This window comes from Ranitomeya variabilis, chromosome 2, assembly GCF_051348905.1.
Source record: "Ranitomeya variabilis isolate aRanVar5 chromosome 2, aRanVar5.hap1, whole genome shotgun sequence".
In the NCBI taxonomy this organism is placed as follows: domain Eukaryota; kingdom Metazoa; phylum Chordata; class Amphibia; order Anura; family Dendrobatidae; genus Ranitomeya; species Ranitomeya variabilis.
This window is the reverse complement of record NC_135233.1, coordinates 909,662,092-909,686,758: the sequence shown is the minus strand read 5'-3', so window position 1 is coordinate 909,686,758 and position 24,667 is coordinate 909,662,092. Positions and strand designations below refer to the sequence as shown.

Genomic DNA, 24,667 nt, shown 5'->3' with positions numbered 1-24,667 from the left:
CTAAATCTGGTAATTGTGACGTGCATTTGTATTCAGTCACCCTTTGCTGCAAGTCTTTTGGGTTTCTCTCTACCAGCTTTCATATCTAGAGGCTGACATTTTTGCCCGTTCACCACTGGAGCCCGCATCACAGCGGGGATACCGAACTCCGCCGTAATAGTACGGCGGAGGTCGGTATGGGGTTAAGGTTGAGGGAAGACTTTAAGTCCATCTAGTTCAACCCATAGCCTAACCTAACATGCCCTAACATGTTGATCCAGAGGAAGGCAAAAAAAACCCATGTGGCAAAGAGTAAGCTCCACATTGGGGGAAAAAATTCCTCCCCGACTCCACATACGGCAATCAGACTAGTTCCCTGGATCATCGCCCCATCAAGGAATCTAGTGTATATACCCTGTAACATTATACTTTTCCAGAAAGGTATCCAGTCCCCTCTAACATTTTAGTAATGGCATCTTTTCGATCAGGTTAAGATCAGTCATTTCACATGCCCTGGTGTTTCCATAGCTATCCTCTTTTCTCCAATTTTATGACATATTAATCATGTATGCTTCTGTCCATAGAAGCCAGCAATGAGGAGAAAGACAGTCCAGTCTGTAATAAAGATGATATATGTGAGGATGACAAGGGTCACATTATGGAAGAAGTTGTGAAGACCTTTCTTAAACAGCAGGAGAAATTAAATTACATTTTACAGAAAAAGCACCAAATCCAGATGGTAAGTACAGGACTATTGTGACTTCAACGCTTGTAATTTATGATACTGTATGTCTGTGCATACAAGCCTTTTTATTGATAGTTTATATTTTCATGTCCAATAACAGCTGATAATGCATTGATGTACCGTCCTGAAAAACAATTGTCTCCATGTACAAATCATAAAAATATGCTTTTACAAGATAAAGATTGTTGAATCGTGATATGCAAAGCTGAGACGCATGAAAAAAACCTGCATTACATGTCACTGTCACATTTATCAAATGTAAGGGCATAATTAGAGTAAGATACAGTAAGGCCGTACATTCATTTCTGTACGTCAAGCTATTCAGTAATCTTGTTAGAAAATCTCTTTATATTTATTTATTATTTATTTATTTATTTTTATATAGCGCTAACATATTCCGCAGCGCTTTACAGGTTGCACACATTATCGTCGCTGTCCCCTTTGGGGCTCACAATCTAAATTCCCTATCAGTATGTCTTTGGAATGTGGGAGGAAACCGGAGTACCCGGAGGAAACCCACGCAAACACAGAGAGAATATACAAACTCTCTGCAGATGTTGTCCTTGGTGGGGCTTGAACCCAGGACTCCAGCGCTGCAAGGCTGCTGTGCTATCCACTGTGCTGCCCACAGCATATATGGGTGAATTCAGACATTCACCCATATAAATATTTTTCAGAAGTAGTACATAGTCTTCAGTAGAATGGATAAAATACTGTGGCACTCAACTGTGAGGATCATGCAGTAAATTTATTAATAAGACCCAAATGAAAACAGCAGAAAAATTATTTCCAACGTGTTGGCCACACTTGGCCCTTTTCAAGGCATTTCTGTCAATGAAGGGGTCCAAAAGTCCTACATTGTGTCTCCTGTAGATGAGGAACTTCCTCTACCAGGACTTTTGGACTCTTTCACTGACAGAAATACCTTGAAAAGGGCTGAGTGTGGCCAAGACGTTGGAAATAATTTTTCTGCTGTTTTCATTTGGGTCTTATTCATAAATTTACTGCATGATTCTCAAAGTTGGGTGCCATAGTATTTTCTCCAGAACTACTACTTATGCTGTTTCCTCCTACCTCATTACAATCCTGTGTCTGGTTGTAAGACAACTGGCTGCAGCAGGAGCCTCCTTCCTTTTCTGACAGCACTAGGACGCAGATTCCGACACACCTCCTTGGTTTAAACCTTTCACCTGAGCTCGCAGATTTCTCCTAGACTGTTTGTTTCAGATAAATCAGGAAATCATTCAAACTGCCAATGGTGAACAGTGCACGTACTAGTCCACATTGTGCTTGCATACTTCATGTTCGTATAACTGCAGAGCATTACAGGTACAATTCAGCATAATGCTGAGTGATGGGAAAAGGCAAGGGCACCTCTAAGCTCATGCAGGGGACCTGAAGGTGAGCTTTGTCTTTTAGTTCAGCACCATTCTCTTTTTACTTCTAAGTTGAAAATAGCTGGATGTATTTGTATAATATTTGACCCTCCCCCCTCCAGAATAGCAAGCATGTTCCTATTTTACAGTCTTATTTAGATAATCTACTTTAAATGTAAGGCCATGTGCACACGTTCAGGATTTTTCGCGTTTTTTTTCGCGTTTTTTCGCTATAAAAACGCGAAAAAAACGCTTACATATGCCTCCTATTATTTACAGGGTATTCCGCATTTTTTGTGCAAATGTTGCGATTTTTTCCGCGAAAAAATCGCATCGCGGAAAAAAAAGCAACATGTTCATTAAAAATGCGGAATTGCGGGGATTCTGCACACCTAGGAGTGCATTGATCTGCTTACTTCCCGCACGGGGCTGTGCCCACCATGCGGGAAGTAAGCAGATTGTGTGGTTGGTACCCAGGGTGGAGGAGAGGAGACTCTCCTCCACGGACTGGGCACCATATAATTGGTCAAAAAAAAAGAATTAAAATAAAAATAGTCCTATACTCACCCTTTGATGGACCCCGAAGTGTTCCCGCCTCTCCGGTGCATGCTCTCTCTTCGGTTCCTATAGATGGTGTGGTTCAGGACCTGTGATGACGTCACTGTCTTGTGATTGGTCGCGTGACCGCTCATGTGACTCACGCGACCAATCACAAGCCGCGACGTCATCACAGGTCCTGAACCACACCGGCATCTATAGGAACGGACGCCGCTGAGGAGATCGTCTGGGTGAGTATAACCATTTTTTATTTTTTTAATTATTTTTAAACATTCTATCTTTTACTATAGATGCTGCATAAGCTGCATCTATAGTAACAAGTTGGTCACACTTGTCAAACAGTATGTTTGACAAGTGTGACCAACTTGTCAGTCAGTTTTCCAAGCGATGCTACAGATCACTTGGAAAACTTTAGCATTCTGCAAGCTAATTACGCTTGCAGAATGCTAAAAAAACGGGGGGAAAAACGGGAAAAAAACCACACAAAAAAAATGCTGATTTCTTGCAGAAAATTTCCGGTTTTCTTCAGGAAATTTCTGCAAGAAATCCGGACGTGTGCACATACCCTGAAACCTTGTGAATGCATTGCTTATCTTGTATTGATCCTGAGTTACAGCTGGTATCATCCTATGGACCTGCAGTCACAATCAAATCAGAAATTTTAAAGTATTTCCTGTTGGCTCAATGTCTTTGTAGGACTTGATCTGGTAAATGGAATTTTGGGAATGGTAATAATTACACAAGCACTGCACGGTACTCCGATGTAGGGGAAACTGTCCCACTCGGCTGTTTTTCGGCAATAAGTCGCAGAATTATGAATATTATGATATGATACAGTATATATAGCCTATATTCACTAAATCTCTCTGCTTTTTGCTTAAATAATTCTTTAGTCATAATAGAGAAGGCTTCCAAACGTAGATGTACACTTTTAATGGAAGACTACAGTTTGCGTTGATCTTCGATCTTACATGAAGATTTTTCTTTGATAGGAAGTTGAGATGCTGAGTAGCTCGAAAGCTATGAAGGAACTGACAGTGGAGCAGCAGAACTTGCAGAAAGAGTTTGAATGTTTGCAGACAGAGCACATGCAGAAGATGGAAGAGTTGTATGATGAGCAGCGAGACCTGGAGGAGAAGCTCAAACAAGTAAAGAAGCAGAAATGTTCCTGTGATTCTAATACAGAGCGGGACAAGGAGACACAGTATGCAAACCAGGTGGGCAGACGTCGCATAGACTTTCATTTGGGGGCTGGTAGTTGTAAGATTGAGAATACATGTTGTTGGCTTGTGTGGGGTATTGCAGCCCAGCTGTCTCCACTTCAATGACGTGGAGCTGAAATACCAGACATAACCCATGGTCAGGAGGGGCACAATTTCTGGTAGAAGGCAGACAAGTTTCATCTAATGCCACCCAAACTTTTTTGAGAACTTGAGAAAGAATCACTTTATGATCAGTGTGGTCCAACGTCTTGGTTTTTCCAGTACAGTGATGCTGCTGGCCACCAAGATATATTTTGGAAATCTTATCTGGCCACAGCCACTTAAATACTCACTGCAGCTCCCTGCATGGTGGGTGGCCAGGGAGGCACAGCAGTGTGGCAAAACTATAAAGTGGGTGCAGAGCCCAAGTCAACACTGTGCCCCCATCATTCTCAAGATGTGTTGTTTGAGCCCACCAAGCCATAAAGTGATGGCATATTGCTGAGATGACATAACTATGGAAATATCCTTATAAAAACTGAATTTTAGGTGTATGGTTTGAGTAAAACATCAATTTAATTTTCCTACTGATTACATAATTTAGTGTCTTGGTAAATCTAACACTTTTGCAAAGAACTAATGTGTGAAAATGTTATCCAGGAAGTATTAATACTCGGAGTGAGCAAAAGCAACGGCTGGGGGTGCACTTATTATTTGTGGTGATGACAATGTCCTTAATGCAGATGGGGAAATATTTTACCAACAGATGTTTCTTTATGCAGTCATTGAGTACTAGTGATACGTTATACCAGGATTGTTCCCCTAGTATTAGTTATGTGTTTAGGTGTATGCGTGTACCATTTTGCTTTTCACAGACAATGATTTCAGCACTAGTCCTTTGCTGCAAGCCCTGTTAAGTCTACGGCCCTGATTCATCAAGACCGGCCATGTATCTTGCTGCTCTTGATGAGGGGTCATTTTGTCATAAAAGCTTTGATGGATCGAGCCTATTGGGTCAACAGGAAATGCTTGGTGATTTGTGCTCTGCAGCCTGTATTGAAGTCAAGTGCTGTATCCCTAACTCAGGAGACATCAATGATAGAGCAAAACGTTCGGTTGTTGGGTGCAATGATTTTTATTGATTCCTGTACATAGAACTATCAAAGTCGCTAAACGACCTACAATTGGCCTTATAAAAGATGATTTGCAATCATTTAATTGCTTCTTCTTCTGTACTCCTAGGACCTAGAATATCATGTTATCAGCAGCACATCTCATGTTTACACAAAATAACGTGCTGCCAATAATAATTTTTTTATACCGCTTAACCTCTTACCAACATATGACGTGCTGGCTCCCTCCCTGGCTTTGATGCAGGGTCGCACTCCTCCAAGCCCCCATCTTTCCTTGCACTTGTTGTCTGATTTACTCAGCTATCATGTACCTCTAACAGCCATGACTCGAGCAACGCTCTGCCTGCGGCTGTTAACCTGTTAAATCCTGTCAAATTCTTGACAGCAGCAGGTAACACGTGCCAGCAGGGGGGCGAGTCGTTCCACGCTCCCATCGGCACGCCAGTTACTTGATCATGGGGCGCTGATAGTTGTCATGACAGTCGGGGGTCTGCTAAAGAACGGCGTGGCTGGCTTTCATACGAGATCGTGATTATCACTGTACATAGCCATGCTGATGCACTGCTATGTAAAGCGCAAGCGATCAGACAATCACAGCTTCAAGTCCCCTAAGGGGACTATTAAATACAGTAAAAAGTAAGAAACAATTTTTAAAGATATGAAAAAAAATGTAAAAAAAAAAAAAGTCAAATCACACCCATTTTGCCGCAATAAAAAAATACACACATTTTGTATTTCTGCGTTCGCAAAAGTCTGATCTATCAAAGTATAAAAAAAATAATCTAATTGGTAAGTGGCGTAATGGGAAAAAGAGATTGAAACATCGGAATTACTTTTTTGGGCCACCGCAACATTGCAATAAAATGCTATAAGAGGCGATCAAAACATTGTATCAACCCCAAAACAGTATGAAAATCAGTAAAACATCCGCTCAGGGCACAAAAAAGAAGCCATCACATAGCCCCATATCCCCAAAAAATGGTGGCAAAAAAAAAAAAAATGTTTTTCTTTTACAAATTTCTGATATTTTTTTCACCGCATAAATAAAAAAACAAAAAACTATACATGTCTGGTATCCTCTTACTCGTATTTTTTTTCAAGTTTTTTGCAATTTCAACGCACTTAGAATTTTTCTGCTGCTTTTCAATGCATCACATGTAAATGAATTGTGTAATTCAGAAGTACAACTTATCATGTGAAAAGCAAGCCTTCATATCGCTATATTATCAGAAAAACAAAAAAGTTATAACTCTAGGAAGGAGGGGAGGAAAAAACGGAAAATGGCCGGTGCGTGAAGGGGTTTAGGGTTTTCCCAATGACAAAGTACATTTTAATTAATATATATTGGAATAAAAATAAATTCCACAATTGGATGTTTAACCCCTTAACATCCACTGACGGATATATCCGACATTGGACGCCTCCCCCTGTTTGGTGCCGGCGATGAGCCCGCACCTTTTATGGCACGTGACTGCTGATTTGATCAGCTGTCATGTGCCCTTAACAGCCATGGGTGGAATTGCAATCTACCCTCAGCTGTTAACATGTTAAATGCCGATGTCAAACTCTGACAGCGGCATTTAACATGTACGTGCAGAAAGTGCGTCATTAAACCCACCCATCGGCGCCTGTGTCACTTACCGCGAGTCGTTGATGGGTTGGCATGGCAACCCGGGTTCTGCAGGAGACCCCTGTGGTTGACATAACCGGATTGTTATGAGCACCGCCCAGCAGTCAGCGCTCATCGCAAGTGAGCATTTCTGCTGCATAGAGCAGGGCTGCAGGCCTGCTCTATGTAGCACAAGCGATCGGATGATCGGAGCTTCTAGTCTCCCATGAAGACTATTGAAGCAAGTAAAAAGTAAAAAAAAAAAAGTTTTAAAAAATATATGAAAGTTCAAATCGCCCCCCTTTCGCCCCATTCAAAATAAAAAAAAATCAAATATACACATATTTGGTATCGCCGCATTCAGAATTGCCCGATCTATCAATATATAAAAATAACCCAACTGGTAAACGGCGTAGCGAAAAGAAAAATCAAAATGCCAGAATTATGTTTTTTTGGTTACTGCAACATTGCAATAAAACGCAATAATGGGCGATCAAAAATTGCGTCTACACCAAAATGGTATCAATTAAAACATCAGCTCGGCGCACAAAAAATAAGCCCTCACCCGGCCTCAGATCCTGAAAAATGGAGATGCTACGGTTATGTGCACACGTTGTGGATTTTGCTGCGGATCTGCAGCTGTTTTCCATGCGTTGTACAGTACCATGTAAACCTATGGAAAACAAAATCCGCAGTACACATGCTGCAGAAAATACATCGCTGCGTTGTATTTTCCGCAGCATGTCAATTCTTTGTGCGGATTCCGCAGCGGTTTACACCTGCTCCTCAATAGGAATCCGCAGGTGGAATCCGCACAAAAACCGCGGGTAATCCGCAGTGCGGTTTACCTGCGGATCTTGCAAAAACAGTGTGGAAAAATCCACACACCAATCCGCAACGTTTGCACATAGCCTACAGGTCTCAGAAAATGCCAGATTTTTTTTTTTTTTTTTTTTTACAAACTTTGGATTTTTTTTCACCACTTAAATAAAAAAGAACCTAGACATGTTTGGTCTCTGTGAACGCGTAGTGAATGACCTGGAGAATCATAATGGCAGGTCAGTTTTTGCATTTATTATTTATTATTACGTGGTGAAAAAACTCCCAAAAAACAATAGAGGAATTGTCCTTTTTTTTGCAATTTCACCGTATTTGGAATTTTGTTTCCTCTTTTCCAGTACATGATATGGTAAAATCAATGGTGCCATTCAAAAGTACAACTCGTCCTGCAAAAAAATAAGCCCTCACATGGCCATCTTGACGGAAAAATAACAAGTTATGGCCGTGGGAAGAAGGGGATCAAAAAATGGAAACACAAAAACGGAAATACCACTGGTCCTCAAGGGGTTAAAAAAAATAAAAATGTTCCTGTGCTGAGATAATCTTATAAATGTGCCCCTGCTGTGTCTGACTGTACAGGAACATGGTCTGATCACACCACAGCTCCTGGGCAGGGGAAGATGCAAGATAGAGTATACTGACATTACAGCACGGGATTGCAGATTATTTTTTTTCTGTGAGGTAAAATAAGTTTTTAACCCCTTGCCGACATTGGACATACCAGTACCTCTTATTTTGCAGTGAATTCCTGACATTGGATGTACTAGTACGTCCTGGCAATCATGTGGGTACTGGAGCATTGCCTGCACCATCGCTGCCGGGAGGCTCCGCTTAAGTGATGGCTGACACCCGACTATGATCAATAGCAACCACAGCATTTAGAAGGCTAGAAGAGGAAGGGGGGGCTCCCTCTCCCATCCGGTCGGCGTAATTTTGGAGGGTCTGATGGTTGTCATGACGACAGCGAGCGGTCAAATGACTCCTGATCTGTCAGCTATGGTTGCTTGTTAGACCGGGAGCATGGTGTAACATGCGGTTCTGTCAATGTAATACTGACGTGTATATTGTATTGCAGTGCTGTGGTGCATTGCAATGCATTATACCAGTGATCGGAGTAATAAAAGTTAAAAGTCCTATAGAGGGACTAAGTATTTAAAAAAAAAAAAAAAATTAAAACCATTGTAAAAACATTTTTAAAAAATCACAAAATGAAGACCAAAAAAATGTAAAAAATTAAGTACACACATTTGGTATTGTCGTGTCCGAATTGGGCTGATCTATAAAACTGTCACTCTAGTTAATTCCCTGCAGTGAACACTGTAAAAGAATAAATAAAATAGGTGGCAAAAAAATGCTTTTTCATCATACCACCGAAGAATAAGTGGAATAACACTAGATCAAAAAGTCGAATATAGTATCTCTGAAAACCCCTTCTTGTCCAAGCCGCCAAATGGCTTTGTCAGAGGAGAAATACAAAGCTATCGCTCTCAGAATATAGCAATGCCAAAACAATTTTGTAATACTTGTGACACACGTGTGGCATGTGTGTGCCGCATCAGTACCACAAGGACAGGCACCAGGGAAGAAGCGTTACAGTAAGTGCTGTTCCCCAGCGCCAGGTGCTAAACACGGCTCTCATTATAGTTTTTTCATCACCATATGTTGAGAGCTACAATTTTTACATGTTTTGGCCCACAGTCATGTGAGGTCTTGTTTTTTGCGGGACAAGTTGACGTTTTTATTGGTACCATTTTCGGGCACGTGACCTTTTTTGATCGCTTTTTATTCTGATTTTTGTTAGGCAGAATGAACAAAAAACAGCAATTCATGAATTTCTTTTGGGAGGCGTTTGTACCGTTCCGCATGTGGTAAAATTGATAAAGCAGTTTTATTCTTCGGGTTAGTAAGATTACAGCGATACCTCATTTATATAATTTTTTTTGTAGGTTTCGGCACTTTTAAACAATAAAGACTATTTTATATAAAAAATTATTTTTGAATTACTTTATTTTTCTTCTGATGAAGCTGTACTGCAGCTTGTTTTTTGCAGGACAAGATGACGTTTTCAGCGGTACCATGTTTATTTATATCCGTCTTTTTGATCTCCTGATATTCCACTTTTTGTTTGTCGGTATGATGATAAAGCATTGTTTGCCTTGTGTTTTTTTATGGTGTTCACTAAAGGGGTTAACTAGTGGGACATTTTTATAGGGCGGGTCATTATGGACGCGGGGATACCAAATATGTGTACTTTTTATCGTTTAGATCTTTTTATTCATTCAAAGTGTCTATGAACTCGTAATGACCTGGAGAATCATAATGGCAGGTCTGTTTTAGCATTTAGTGAACATGGTTAAAAAAAAAAAAAAAACCCAAGAAACAAGTGTGGGGCACTTTTATTTGCAATTTCACCGTTATTGGAATTTTTTTCCCTTTTTCCAGTACACGATATGTTAAAACCAATGGTATTGTTCAAAAGTACAACTCGTCCCGTAAAAAATAAGCCCTCACATGGCCATAACATAAAGAAAAGTTATGGCTCTGGGAAGAAGGGTAGCAAAAAAATGAAAATACAAAAATACCTCAGGACATTAAGGGGTTAACTGCCTGAATTGGTTCATCTAAAAGACCATAGCTTGTGTCTTTCTGGAATAAAGACACATTGAAATTAAACATGGTTAATAGTGATGAGCGAGCGTGCTACGGATATAGCGTTATCAGAGCATGCTCGGGTGTTATGGAAGTATCGTGGGTGCTCGAGTAATATGTTTGAGTCCCTGTGGCTGCATGATTCACGGTTGCCTAACAAACTGGCAACAATCCCGGCATGTGTTGTGGCTGTCTATGAGCCGCGAATCATGCAGTAATATTTGAACATATTACTCCAGCACCCACGATGCTCAGATAACGCTAGATCCAAGCACGCTCGCTAGTCACTAATGGTTAACCCTGTATTCCTGTGACCCGTGCTGACAGCGTCATGCCATCTAATCCTGCTTAGGCTACGTTCACATTTGTGTTGTGCGCCGCAGCGTCGGCGACGCAACGCACAACGCAAATGTAAACGCATGCACAACGCAGCGTTTTGTGACGCATGCGTCCATTTTTGCATGGTTTTGGGCACAGAAAAAACTGCAACTTGCGTCCTCTGCGCCCTGACGCATGCACCACAGTGACGCATGCGTCACAAAACGCAAGTGCAACGCATGTCCATGCGCCCCCCATGTTAAATATAGGGGCGCATGACGCATGCGGCGACGCTGCGGCGCCGAACGCTAATGTGAACGTAGCCTAAGAAAGTTGGTTTGGTTGACATTGAAGAATTGAATAGAATGGCTGCTATTGTTTCCTTTAACATTAATAATGATATATAATTATTGCTGTGTTGTGTTTCTATTTTCCTTAGTTGTCAGAACTACGGCAAAGGTTGGACCAGGCGGAAGCTGACCGCAGTGAACTACAGGATGAGCTGAGGAGAGAGCGGGAAGCCAGGGAGAAGTTGGAGTTGATGATAAAGGAGCTGAAGCTTCAGATACTGAAGTCAGCTAAGAACGTTAATGGGGACTAAGAAGATGCAGCCATGGTCAAGCCATTATACACAGAACAGGGTTTCTATGGTGGCTTGTACTGAACTGTGAGCAGACTAATGTGCTGCAGACATGGGGAGGGACAGGATCTGCCGGGAAGTATGAAGAGCTGGATTAAACATTCGTAACTTGGAGATAACATCACTGCTGGATATCAGCCAGCCTTACAAGTACTTGTCCAGCTAAGAAGGTTTTCCCACCAGTTTGGACCTCTGTAAAATGCAGTAAACTTTACATCAAGTGGGTCTCAGAAGTCCCTGGTAAGACTCGTCAGAGCCCAGTTGTGGCCACGGCTCATTTTGTGTTTTTTGGAGAGATTTCTGATCTCCATATTCTCCAGCATTGCATCATACCTGCACTTTGTCTCCATATGTGTGGCAGCTGCTGGACGTCTACTAGGTTATCCGTACAAAATGCTGCTACTTGTTTTATCTTGGACTGTGTTTCTGGATGTTATCAGAAATGTTCTCCTTTATTGAGTCTTATCATAACCACGTCCAGCCCTCTGGGGGGTGTACATTGATGGTAACCTAAGAAGTCATTGTATTTCACCATCAGTAAAATTCTTCTATGCATTCATTGACATTCAGTGATCATTTTCCAGCATTCATACTGTTAAATGTCGCTCTCTTGAATCCTTGATAAGCTACAACTTCTATCACCTACACATTTACTTTTTGAGATTTCAGCACCCAAATGTGACTGGGTGCAGCACCCATGCAATAGATTAGACTTTCTTCATGTTGTATTTAATCCTTTTCAACTGGATTTTCTTTCTGTATGACTTCCTCAGTCCTTTATTTTCAGGATTATGGAGTGTGTAACCTGCTAGATGCTCTTCTGTACTTTTTACATCCATAAAGTTTATAAGGAAAGTTATTAGCTCATTATTAATGCTCCTCTAGAATAAGCAATATTATTATTACCCTTTTTATATCATAAATAGTAATGAGCTGAACAAGAAAAAATACTTGGCGAAATGTCTATATACTTAAAGATAGTTGGCCTCAGGTATCAAATCATGGTCAGCGCAAAAGAGGGCTTACAGCAATGCAACGTAAGTCCATGCTCCCGGCACAGATTGGTTTATCTGGCTAAAAAAGACCATTTTTTTCTTTGGAGGCTATCTTAATACGATGAGGCTTCTTTCTTCTCAATTCTCTGGTATAGACAATGTACTATGGCTGTTATGGTGGTATAATAGTATTTATATGTATTATGTCTAGATACATTTCTAAAGTCTTAAGAGCCCCATTCACATTAATGTTGTGCACACCCACCGATATTGGTGGGCTTGGCCACAAGAGTCTAATGTGTATGGGGGTTTCTTGACTCTTCCTCCAACAGGTGGTTGAGGGGGATAAGGATCTGGCATGTCCTATTTCAGACCAGCATTCCTTTTGATCCCTTGAAGGTAATCTGCTGTCAATGGAGTGACGGCGCCTTTCTCGCAGAGCACACAGAAGTGATTGGATGAGTGAGCTTTCCTGCATATGGTTGTGTTGGTAAGGGTAGCTGCCAGCTTGGCTATTGTTCAGCCAACAGCTATCTATTCTGTATGGGACCCCTAATTTCTTAGGTCTAACTTTTGTCATGCACGACTTTCAATAACTTGTCATTTTTTACCAATATAAGATGCAGAAAATTTGTGATCCCATAATTTATATTCATGCAAAGGGGCTTGATCTTTCTAAATTGCCAATTTTCATTCACTTTTATTTATGCAGTTAAAGGGAATCTATCAGAAGGTTTTTGCTTCCTCATCTGAGAGCTGTATATTATAGGTAAAGAGAAGCTGAATCCAACAATGTATCACTTAGATTACTGGGTACAGCAGTTGTGACCCAATCAGAGCTTTTAGGTGTAGAGTGAAGCAGAGCCGAGAAAGCTAACCCCGCCCACACCAGGCTCTCTGTATTCAAAATCCATAGACAGTGAGCTGCTTATCACTGGAGGGGGGCAGTGCCAGACTGTTCTGGCAATGTTGATCTATTGATGTTAAATACTTGGCAATTAGTAAACAATAGTGCACAGCCTAATAAGTGACACATCCATGAACTCTGTGTTTCAGCCTCTATCTTCAGATTACATAGTAAATACCTGCTGAGAGATTCCCATTTAAGGCAGAGTCTTTAGGGATTAAGCTCCTAGGCAAATTTATCAATGTAGTGGCTCATATTTTTTTTATTTTTTTTTAAAAGGTTGCAAGGTTCAATGTAGTAGTTTCTAGTACGTATGTTTTTTTTGTAAAATGGGCCTGAGATCTTTACCAGCTCAGACCTGTCCTACATTCATTCAGTGCCGGTATCAGCAGTTGACAGGATTGAGCAAATGTCACAACTACATCAGTCTGCTCATAATGGCTCCCGTTTTGTAAGATATATATGTTGCATAGCTGAGACTGGAGCTGCCATACAGATGAGCACTGAGCGCTCGGCAAAGCATCCACCTGTTTTTAATGTGGAGAGAAGGGAAATCTGCTGTCAGATTCCTCCGGTAGCAACTTGTCTTCCCTGATGAGAAAAGGGTCAAAGCCTTCCCTCAACATCATGTGTCAGGGGGATGTCACCAGGCCCCATACACATCAGATGGCCGTCTCAAGCCACACTTATGCCGTTATGATGCCATGTATAAAGGCAGGATTGAATGGGGTCTTGGGTGTCATGGGCAGACTCAAAAAATGTTTTCCATTCTTGAAAAAAATCTGTTGCACGTCACCATTGAACCCCTTATCTGTACTATTTTCTCGTATAAGTAATTTCTAAATGTGAGCTTGTGTGTCAGAGAATGTAGGCTGTCAGGTCACTTGCTACTGCAAGGCCCCATGAATGTTAAAGGAAACCTGTGATGTAAAAATAACGCTACTAACCTGAAGATATGGGATTAATCTGCAGGTCAATAGCGTTTTGAAGCTGCCGGGAGGAAATTAGCTTTATTCCTACAGTCAGGCTTTCAGTCATAGAGGCATGGCCATTGCGGCTTCAGTCACTGCTCAACAGGCAGCGGCTGTAACCACACCGTGGCACTGACTGACAGCCGGCTGTATACTGATATACTGCTGAGCCGGCTGTCAGTCCGAGGGTTGACTACTATCGCAGCTCACTATGCATTGAGCGGTGACTGAAGCCGCGCTGTCCGTCTCTCAATGACTGAAAGCCCAGGGCTGACTCTAGGAATAAAGTTATCTTCATAGGCATCTTCAAACCACTATTAACCTACAGATTAACCCCATATCTGTAGGTGAATAGCGTTTTTTTACATGACAGGTTCCCTTTAATGAAGCATATGATCTGGCAATGACTGATTTCTATGAGCAAAATTAAAGAATCCTTCACATCTACAAAAATAGATATATATTTTACTGGATAGAAATCTATGTTGGTACAATTGTTTATACTATGTTTTTTATAACATTTCTGTTCAGAACTCTATCTAGTAACACCTAAACATTATCGCTTACCTTGATGGTCTGTAGCCAAGGCATTGTGGTCAGCCCACCCACAGGCTTACAGTCCATTGTGGCTGGATGTCATGATCACTTTAAGGACTGCAGGCAGATTGTCCGACGACTGGGACATCATTTCAGCTTTAGGAGTGTGACACGCCAAAGTGTCACATCACCACTTTAGATTTAACTTTTGATATTCAGACTCGCTCCTCATGTTTGAATAGAAAAATCTGTTTAATCATTCGTCCACATTGGACTGCTGCACAAATCCACAATGAAATCCGCTGCAGCAAACACTGCCACAAATCAGGCCTTTTTTGTTGTGGATTTCATTGTGGAAATGCTGTGGATTTTCAGCATTGTTCACCCTTTATATAGCTGGTACTGTAATGTGCTGGGTGCAGTTCTGCTGTGGAAATCGTCAGCATATTCTGTACATGTGAACATACCCTAATGGTGCATGGTACGACTGCTGCAAAACTGCTTTGCCAACCTGTGCAGAACAGTCTTGTGGTACAGAATGGTTGGTGATGATACAATCCCATTCACATGGCATTGTTATGGTTTTGTATTGTATAGAGCGGAGATAGTGCTGACATATGTCCATGGTCCAATACCCTAACTCACTGTTCAATAGTCTCGAAGGAAAAATCCTTCAAGCTTGAAACCCAAACTATTTGATCTCTAAAAAAGAATTTCTAAACTAAGTAGGTCACATTTCACTTTTTTTTTTTTAAATGTCCGGTCCATGCTCATATTTACTGCTATTCTGTAATAATACTCTATATATTCTATTAAATAATTTTTTTTAATTGCAAATAGCATTATTATTTTGTTTTTCTATTTATTACTGTATGTTTGTGTAAATACACAATTATTTAACGTAGAATATTTTTGGGCATATGAAATGATATAAATTCCTGATCTTGTTTTCTACAGATTCTGAGTGATAGAGGTGCCATTTCATTTTGTGTTAGTGACTTTTCTTCTTTAACTGTATATATTGTAAAGATTTTGCTGAATCAACATCACTTTGCTCTGAAAGCTTCACAGAACATACATTGATTGCTTATGTATGTAGTCTTCTAAAGCCACCTGTAAAGACGATATATTCTGTATTGTCACGTGGTGTATTTGATACAGCATGCTTTTTTGTATACTTGTGTAAAGTGTTTTGCTTTTGATACTGACGCACAATTCTTAATACGTTGAATTTTTCTTTAAATAAGACTTAAAAATTGATATAAAACATTGATTTGTCAAGCCCAGCTTATAAAGAGGCTTAAAATATCTTTTTTTTCTTAATTTTTAAGCAGGTGTATAGGCTGGAAAAGGAAGCATCATTCATTTTGATACTGGTAATTCCTGTAAGAATTATGTAATTGTAAAATATGCGATAAATTCTGCAAACATGCCAAGTTTTGTGAATAATTGGGATTTTGTGTTTTAAAAACTAAAAAGACAATAGTAATCATTAATATATTAGACCTTTTTTGAGGTCCAGGTCGCCATGGTTATTAGTTATGTGAGCTTTCATTTAAAATCTCATAGCAATAGATAGATATTACATATTTGCAACATTGGCATAATTAATCCTTACCCAGGTCCCTATTGGAGTAAGAATAAAATAAGTGTCCAAAAGCCCTCAACTATATGTTTAAGCTTTGCCGTTAAGGCACATAGAATATGTAATACATCTCCACTAATGATGGGGGCAATAAAACACTGCAGTGAGTGCAGTACATGAAGACTTATTACTCAGGGAAGCAGTAGTTAAATGTTTTAGGGTGTCCTACTAAATGTCTACTTAAGACTTGAAATGTTGTTGGTGCACATTTTGACATTTTTGGTCCCCAACAAGTTTTAATATCAATTCATTAAAAATGGTTCACATGTATCGTAGTCATTTTATTCTTTCTAGTAAAAAAATGTTAAAAAAATCCCCCCCCCCCCCCCCTAAAAAAATAAATAAACAAAATAAAATAAACCCACCCCGCCTCCGCAAACAATAAGCTGAGAATAGCCTGAAAAACTAGCACGGAAACTACCATGAAGGAGATATATATATATATATATATATATATATATATAGATATAGATATAGATATAGATATAGATATAGATATATATATATATATATATATATATATATATATATATATAGATATAGATATAGATATATAGATATAGATATAGATATAGATATAGATATATAGATATATAGATATATAGATATATAGATATATAGATATATATATATATATATATATAGATAGATAGATAGATAGATAGATAGATAGATAGATAGATATATATATATATATATATATATATATATATATATATATATATATATATATATATATATATATATATATATATATATATATATATATATATATAGATATATATATATATATAGATATATATATATATATATATTATATACCACTCCTTAAGCAGGACACTCCCCCGCATCTTTGCCTCGCATGACTTCTTTATAATATATATATATATATATATATATATATATATATATATATATATATATATATATATATATATCCGTGTGCCCACAATGAGTTTTTGGTGAGTTTTTGACTCTGCATGTTTTTGCTCAGTCAAAAACGCAACGTCTCACAGTTCCAGCAAAGTGGATGGCATTTGTAAAGATCTCGTGCCCACTGGACTTTTCTTTTTAATCAGCGTAACTTGACCTGCGTGTTTAAGATCCACCTGTCCTTTTCTCTTGTGGGTACACAGATTTTTCCCATAGACTTGCATTAGGTGCAGAAAATCCGCAGGTAAAAAACACCCATGCGTTTTCAGTACATTTCCGTACATGACTATATTAATAAAGTTTTGTCAAAGTCAAATACCAGGAAGTATCAAAAGCAAAGTAACTTTATCTAAAGCATGATACACCAACAAGCGACCAAAAAAAGTGATTAAAACTGCATTTAAAGAAATGTACTCAAAAACGCAAGTAACCTAATTTACGTAATAGATGCAGAAAATCTGCAATACTAAAATCTCACCAACGGCTCATTGTGAGATTGTAGCCTAAACTGTAGGTGGCCAATTCATAGTTGCCAATTGTCCCAAATCTCTAGGGATTCCTGCGTTGAACGGGGATGCGAACCTTCCCCAAATGTGGGCGCTCCAAGGCAGGTCAGGGTCATTACCGCGATGCGGGGCCTAAATATCTAAAATAGTTGGTAACTCTTCCAGGTATGGCAATCAGTGGTCTGCTTTTGGGTTATAGGGATAAACATGGTGGAATTATATTTCCCTGAGGCTGTCTTGTTTTGTTTTTGGATTGATTGAATAGACTTACAGAAGAAGTATCTTAGAGATGAGGGGACGTGCCAGTCATGGCATAGAAAAGTGATCTTGGTCTAAGTTGTTAGCATCACTCACACGTATCTTGTATATGTTGCACACACTATGGCAATATGCTTCTCTGCATGTAGATTAGTTCTGTAAAGGCTTGTCTGTTTTCACATACTATGCGTAAAATGCGGGTTTCTGCTGGTCATTTAAAGAACTGCACATGCTTTGGGTCCGTGTGCGCATGCGAATTGCCTCTGAGTAGATGGGTGTAAGATGCAGATTGTCAGATTATCAGGACCTTTAAACTCTGAATTGATACGGGGCAGGTATCCTCCGTGTTGTGCCCGTTGGCATTAAGAAGGTTGGGCATCTGGTGTCTTACAGTTCTTGACACACTTGCATTTATATCATACAGGGAAATATGTCAGGAGATTAGATTTACATTGATGCCTATTTCCGCCTTGTTGGAAAACTGAAAGCGATTTCCTTTAAAACAATGCAACAAAATATAATCACATATAAAAAAGGAATGAATCGATGTATATGAATGTTAGTTAATGCCACTGCCTCAATCGATACCCATAGAGAAGCAAAGTGGCTGGCTTGATAGGTGTTTAATAACAAATATCACAAAATTGAATCTATGCACACTGTAAGGAATGGGGGATGAGAGCGAAATATTTTTGTATGGACCATGCTCCCTCTTTAGAGCAAACAATTTACTTTGAAATGAAGTATAGGCTACTGCTGTATATTGATATATAAGAAAGCTTTGTATTAATAGTTTAGGTAATGAAATTGTCCATGAGAGACCCTAATAGCCATTTCATATTTATTATGACCTTCCATAATGATGAATTGCATACATGTAAATGTTCATGGTTTGGGCTATCAGCTACTCCTTTTGGTTCACAACTATATGGTTTTGCCATATTATAGCCACATTGAATCACTTTTATATCAAAGGTAAGCAACCTGCAGCACTGCAGCTGTTGGGACACTACAATTCCCAGCATGGTCAAACAGTTATGTGTCATATGTACGTGAAGCTGAAGTTCTGTAATAGCTGGGTTGCTGACCACTGATCTAGATAATGGATTTGCTGCAGGTTGCTGACCGCTGATCTAGATAATGGATTTGCTGCAGGTTGCTGACCACTGATCTAGATAATGGATTTGCTGCAGGTTGCTGACCGCTGATCTAGATAATGGATTTGCTGCAGGTTGCTGACCGCTGATCTAGATAATGGATTTGCTGCAGGTTGCTGACCGCTGATCTAGATAATGGATTTGCTGCAGGTTGCTGACCCCTGATCTAGATAATGGATTTGCTGCAGGTTGCTGACCACTGATATAGATAATGGATTTGCTGCAGGTTGCTGACCCCTGATCTAGATAATGGATTTGCTGCAGGTTGCTGACCACTGATATAGATAATGGATTTGCTGCAGGTTGCTGACCGCTGATCTAGATAATGGATTTGCTGCAGGTTGCTGACCGCTGATCTAGATGATAGATTTGCTGCAGGTTGCTGACTGCCGATCTAAATAATGGATTTGCTGCAGGTTGCTGACCACTGATCTAAATAATGGATTTGTTGCAGGTTGCTGACCACTGATCTAGATAATGGATTTGCTGCAGGTTGCTGACCGCTGATCTAGATGATGGATTTGCTGCAGGTTGCTAATCTAGATAGTGGATGACATGATGCACCAGGGCAGGTTCAGCCTGGCACTGTTCACTACCACCTGTCAGATAACAAATGTGGATGAAAAGCTGTAATGCAGCAGCTGCCCAGCAAGGTTACCTCTTACCGCACATGTATAAAATTTGCTTGTGACAAGTGATCTTCATAAATATGAAGATAGTACTGAACACTAGTTTCAGTGTATTGATGCCAGGTAACGGACATGATTTTGTTAGTAACTATCAGGTCACCTCCAGTGCAGTATTAAAGTGAACCTGTCAGTTTTACTCTGAAACGCTGCGGTGTCTCTAAGAAGACATACTTTCAAAAGCCGGCCAGGATCTCGGATGGACTGCACGGTGGCTCAGTGGTTAGCACTGTTGCTTTGCATCACTGGGTTCAAACCCCACCCAGACCTACATCTGCAAGGAGTTTGTGGTTTCCCCCCCACTTCAAAGGCATACAGATAGGGAATTAGATTGTGAGTAACAAGGGGGGCAATGATGATAATGTCTGTAATGTGCTGGGGAATTAATGATGCTATATAAGTGAGTAAAAAAATAAATGACTAGTCCGAGGCAGGGCCCTGCTGGCTTCTCCCAGTACATCCTAGTAGACGGACAGGTTTTTCCTGCTGTGTGTATAAGGAGAGACCTGTCAATCTAGTGGATCAGCATTGTGGTAGTCATCATAGACACACAGTCCCCAGCCGGCTTCACAAAGTACGTCTTCTCTGACACTCCACAGCGTTTCTTAGTAAAACATGGCTGCGATAACATATCCAGTGTCTGATTTATGCTGCCTGGTGTTCGGGCAACATGAATCAACAGACTGGTTCTCTTTAAGGCTACGTTCACATTTGCGTTGTGCGCCGCAGCGTCGTCGCCGCAACGCACAACGCAAACAAAAACGCAGTTGCGTTTTGAACAAAAAACACAGCGTTTTGCGCCGCATGCGGTTTTTTTTGCATTGAGTCATTCTTCATCCCCCCCCCAAAGTCTAGACAATGTTTTGCATCTTTTATTGGAAAACGCATGCGTCGTACAACGCACCACGACGCAAGTACTTGCGTCGTCTGCGTTGTCAATACAAGTCAATGGGAAAAAAGGCGCATCGACGACGCAAACACGACGCATGCGTTTTTTAAAAAGTCTGCGCCGCCCAAAAAATGCAACATGTTGCGTTTGCCGCGCCCTGACAGGTGCGCCCTAACGCCGCATGCGGCGTACAACGCACCAAAACGCATGACAACGCATGTACATGCGGCCCCAATGTTAAAGATAGGGCCGCACGACGCATGCGTTTTGTTGCGACGACGCTGCGGCGCACAACGCAAATGTGAACGCAGCCTAACTAATTAATCAGTCTGGGCTAGACTGCAGCAGTCCATTGAAGTGCACTACATTGCCCAGAAGTTACACATGTATGTAGTTTTGGTGTAACTTTCATGTGACTGTTTGGCACATGTCAGTAAGTATGCAAGTTGTATGAAAGTTTCTACTAAAGCCGTCGTATATCAGTGCGATTACATTTCAATCCTGTTCCAGATGTGTTTTGGTATTAAATTGCCCCCAAAATGCTCATCATGTGTTGACTCTGGGGGATAAAGTTACTCATGGCACATTATTACTGGTAGCGGTTCTCAAGAGGTAGGGGGTCATTCTGAAATGGAGGTCTGTGTGGCTATAACCACAGAATATGTACACATTTTTAGGTTGTTTTTTTTTAAGTTCTATACAGGAATGATGGCATTATATAATTAGGAATATTTACCAATCAGTTTCTTACATTTTCCTGCACTGCCAAATAGTCAATTTGTAAGAGAATTTGTAGGGATAACTTATGGAGATTTCCATGCTGCTAACAGAGTAGACAAGAGTATATGTAGCTTGCATAGATTTTCCATTTATTGCCTATCTACGAAAATACTTGTTTTGTTCTGTTTAATATTAAGAAAATTATTTATCTTTTTTCTTGTCATGTTCTTTCTTACTTAAAATGTTCATCCAGTCATGTAATTAATTGGTTGCATATGGATATTCAGTGCAATAAAGTAGGAAGATGGGCTTTTCTGTGTGTGCACCATGTTTGCAGTAATTGGCATTACTATAGAGACAATAAAAGATTTTAGTAAACATTATTTCATTTTTATGATGATTAAGGAGACATTGTTGTATTTTCCGCTCATATGACTTAGTTGGTCTAGATAATATATTCCCTGCAATGTGCTGTTCTGTTATTCCTCTGGGAAATTTCTATCATACAGTTTATGGAAACAGTGTGCCCTTTCACAACTTGACTTAGCGCTGATCTGACTGTCAGACTGTAGCCAACAACCCCATTCACAAGGACATTGGTAACAGTTGTCAATTTATTCAAACAATCATTTTCCAATGGAATAATCGAGTAATGGCAAAAACAGTTCTAAGACTTTCTGGGGGTTGCAAGTAAAACTTTCAAAATCTGTAGAAAAGTATGGTCTTGCTGATTTCCACCCCCACAACTAATTAGAACTGCTCTTTGCGCACATACCAGACTATTATGTCCAGGAATTAACTTACAATCCATTCTTATGCATTGGGTGTGGAGAGGTCTCTCTGTATTCTGCCAGCACTATAGGTGCTAGAGCTTCCTTACCCCTCACTTCCAATGCCATTGTCTAATACCTTGCCTGCCCTCAACTGAAAGCCTGCCTCTCTGTTATCCCTGTATGCAGTGTGACAGACAGCAGATTAGTAGCAGAGACCAAACCCATCCCCAACTTTCTATAATCCATTTATTGTGTCTAATAGAAACTTGACAACAATTAATAATCATCTATTTAGACTAAGGAGAGACACCTTATGGCCATCACCTTTGGCGTGATTTAGCACATTATCAAATGAGGACTGCTGCGTTAAGAGGCCGCTGCAAAAGTTTTTCCTATGTCCTGTATTAACAGTTCGATATAAAGGTATATGAGCCATTCCTGCAAAAAAACAAAACTGGGTTTACGCGGCATGACTCTCTGGCTACTAAATCCAAAGAGACCCCTTTTACATCATTGATATCTAGTTACCAAGGCTTTTCCTTGTGGAGCAGCAGTGTTGGTGCGGAGGCCGGATCCTGTTGGCATCAGAAATGCGAAATCTTGGCCTGTGACTTCATTACTACGATGTGGTACACTGGTGCAGAAAACATGGCCCTGTGGATTGGTACTGGTATTAAGGATACCAATGTCATTCAGATTTTGGTAATGTTCCCCATTCGAAAGACTGGAGAGAATGTGTTTTTTTTATTGGCCCTCATGAGATGCAAAGTGTCCTAAAGATAAAGCCATAATGCAAAACAAAGCATGATACATTTATTTATGATGACTCTTACCCCATGTTTTGTAATCGACTTACATGTTCTTGTATTTATGGGATTTGCTAAATGACTCCTTTTTAACAAAATGAATTCCTAGATCCGATTTCTCTGCTAGTATAGTAGATCTAGGAATTTCCTGTGCACCGACGGGAATCTGCAATCTCCATACGAGACCAGATCTTCTCATCGGCCTGGTAGTCTTTGAATTGAAGTAGAAATTCTGCTGCTGCTTCCTTGCATTGATCGTCCCGCTGAACTTGCAATTTAATGCACATTTGCACAAGTCTGCACTACTGCATTAGATAACGCACACACATGGGAACTCATCATGTATTATTTTATTGTGTATGCCTTTTAGGAAAAGAAATCTATTTGAGGACGAAGAAAGATGTTATTTTTCAGTAAAGCTATATTACGTTCTCATGCATACTCTTCAGAAGCAGTTTATGTTGCATGATAACCTATGTAAAATGTGAATTATTGAATAAAGAGCATGTATAATACATTGCTTTGTTACAAGTGATACCTGTAAAATGTCTGAAGTGAAGAACGCGGCTGTCAGACAGCGCAGCTCTCCGCTTTGGGATATTTGCCAATGATGTATATACAGATCATGCTTTAAGTAACTGTGATTGTGAATTACATGAATCAAAACTGTCCTCTACCTCACAAAAATCTAACAGGTGTTTTATATGGTTCGAAACAATACAAAATGCATTTATCTGGTCAATCCGTTTACAAAATGTGGGAAAATCTATATTGCAACATTGCATACTGTGCTTTCTGCTTTTACCTCAAAATGTATTTTTGTGCTGTTCTCCATCGTCATTCCTTGTAAATATGAAATGCCACTGTTGGATTCAGATCTTAATAAAACATGATGTGGTGACTTTCTATTGTTGTGCTTGTTTTACTGTTAAATGCGCACCATCCTCAGGACTGTGGAGTCGGTAAGCCAAACCAACGACTCTGACTCTGACCCCACAGCACTGGTCACTACTGAGCATGGACCTAATGTGCAGCACAGATTAATCTCCACTAAAAGCCGAGATCTTAGATCAGGAACAGAACAGACATTCATAGGACATTTCATAACTTTCCCAAATTAAGAAAACACTTCACAGCACCTCCTGCATTGCACTACTGTACCCAATTTATCATATATTTTAGGGAGTCGGTCTGTTTTATTCCGACTCCACCAAAATGGAAACCAACTCTGACTCCACAGCTCTTCTAGTGGAATATTTTGCTTGCTCATATTGCTATTTCATGAATATTTCTTTAACATGGCTATTACCATTTCCGTAAGTTACAGAGTATGCCATCACTTAAGCTATGTGCACACGTTCCCGTTTTTTTCACATTTTTTTTCAGCGGTTTTCCGCTGCAAAAATGCTTAGAAAACGCTTACATTAAGCATCCCATCAATTTTAATGCATTCCGCAATTTTTGTGCGCATGTTGCGTTTTTTTTCCATGAAAAAAAACTCCGCATGTTCATTAATTTTGCTGATTTTTTGCAGATTTGTCACTATATTATTTTATTGGGAAGCTCCGGAAAAATCCGCAAAAAAACGCGAGCGGATTTCCTGTGAAAGTAGTCTGGATTTGCTCAGGAAAATTCTACAAACTTTCCTGAATGTGTGCACATAGCCTTAGACTGAAGACTGCCATTCCAGGAAAACCAGTTTATCAACTGGAGATTGTTTAATATGTTAGACTGGTTGCTTTCTCTCCCTTAGGGTACCGTCTCACATAACGATTTACCAACGATCACGACCAGCGATACGACCTGGCCGTGATCGTTGGTAAGTGGTTGTGTGG

General features: G+C 40.0%; 1 protein-coding gene across 2 annotated transcripts in view; it reads left to right on the top strand.

Moving 5' to 3' along the window:
- Window positions 1-16,430, top strand: part of SKIL (SKI like proto-oncogene) — a 56,332-nt gene extending 39,902 nt beyond the window's left edge. For both annotated transcript variants that reach the window (XM_077290553.1, XM_077290554.1), the window contains exons 5-7: window positions 564-718; window positions 3,651-3,875; window positions 10,849-16,430. In XM_077290553.1, coding sequence (XP_077146668.1) covers window positions 564-718; window positions 3,651-3,875; window positions 10,849-11,010 — 542 coding nt within the window. In that variant the 3' untranslated portion in view covers window positions 11,011-16,430. The remainder of the gene's footprint in view (window positions 1-563; window positions 719-3,650; window positions 3,876-10,848) is intronic.
- Window positions 16,431-24,667: the final 8,237 nt, after the last annotated feature.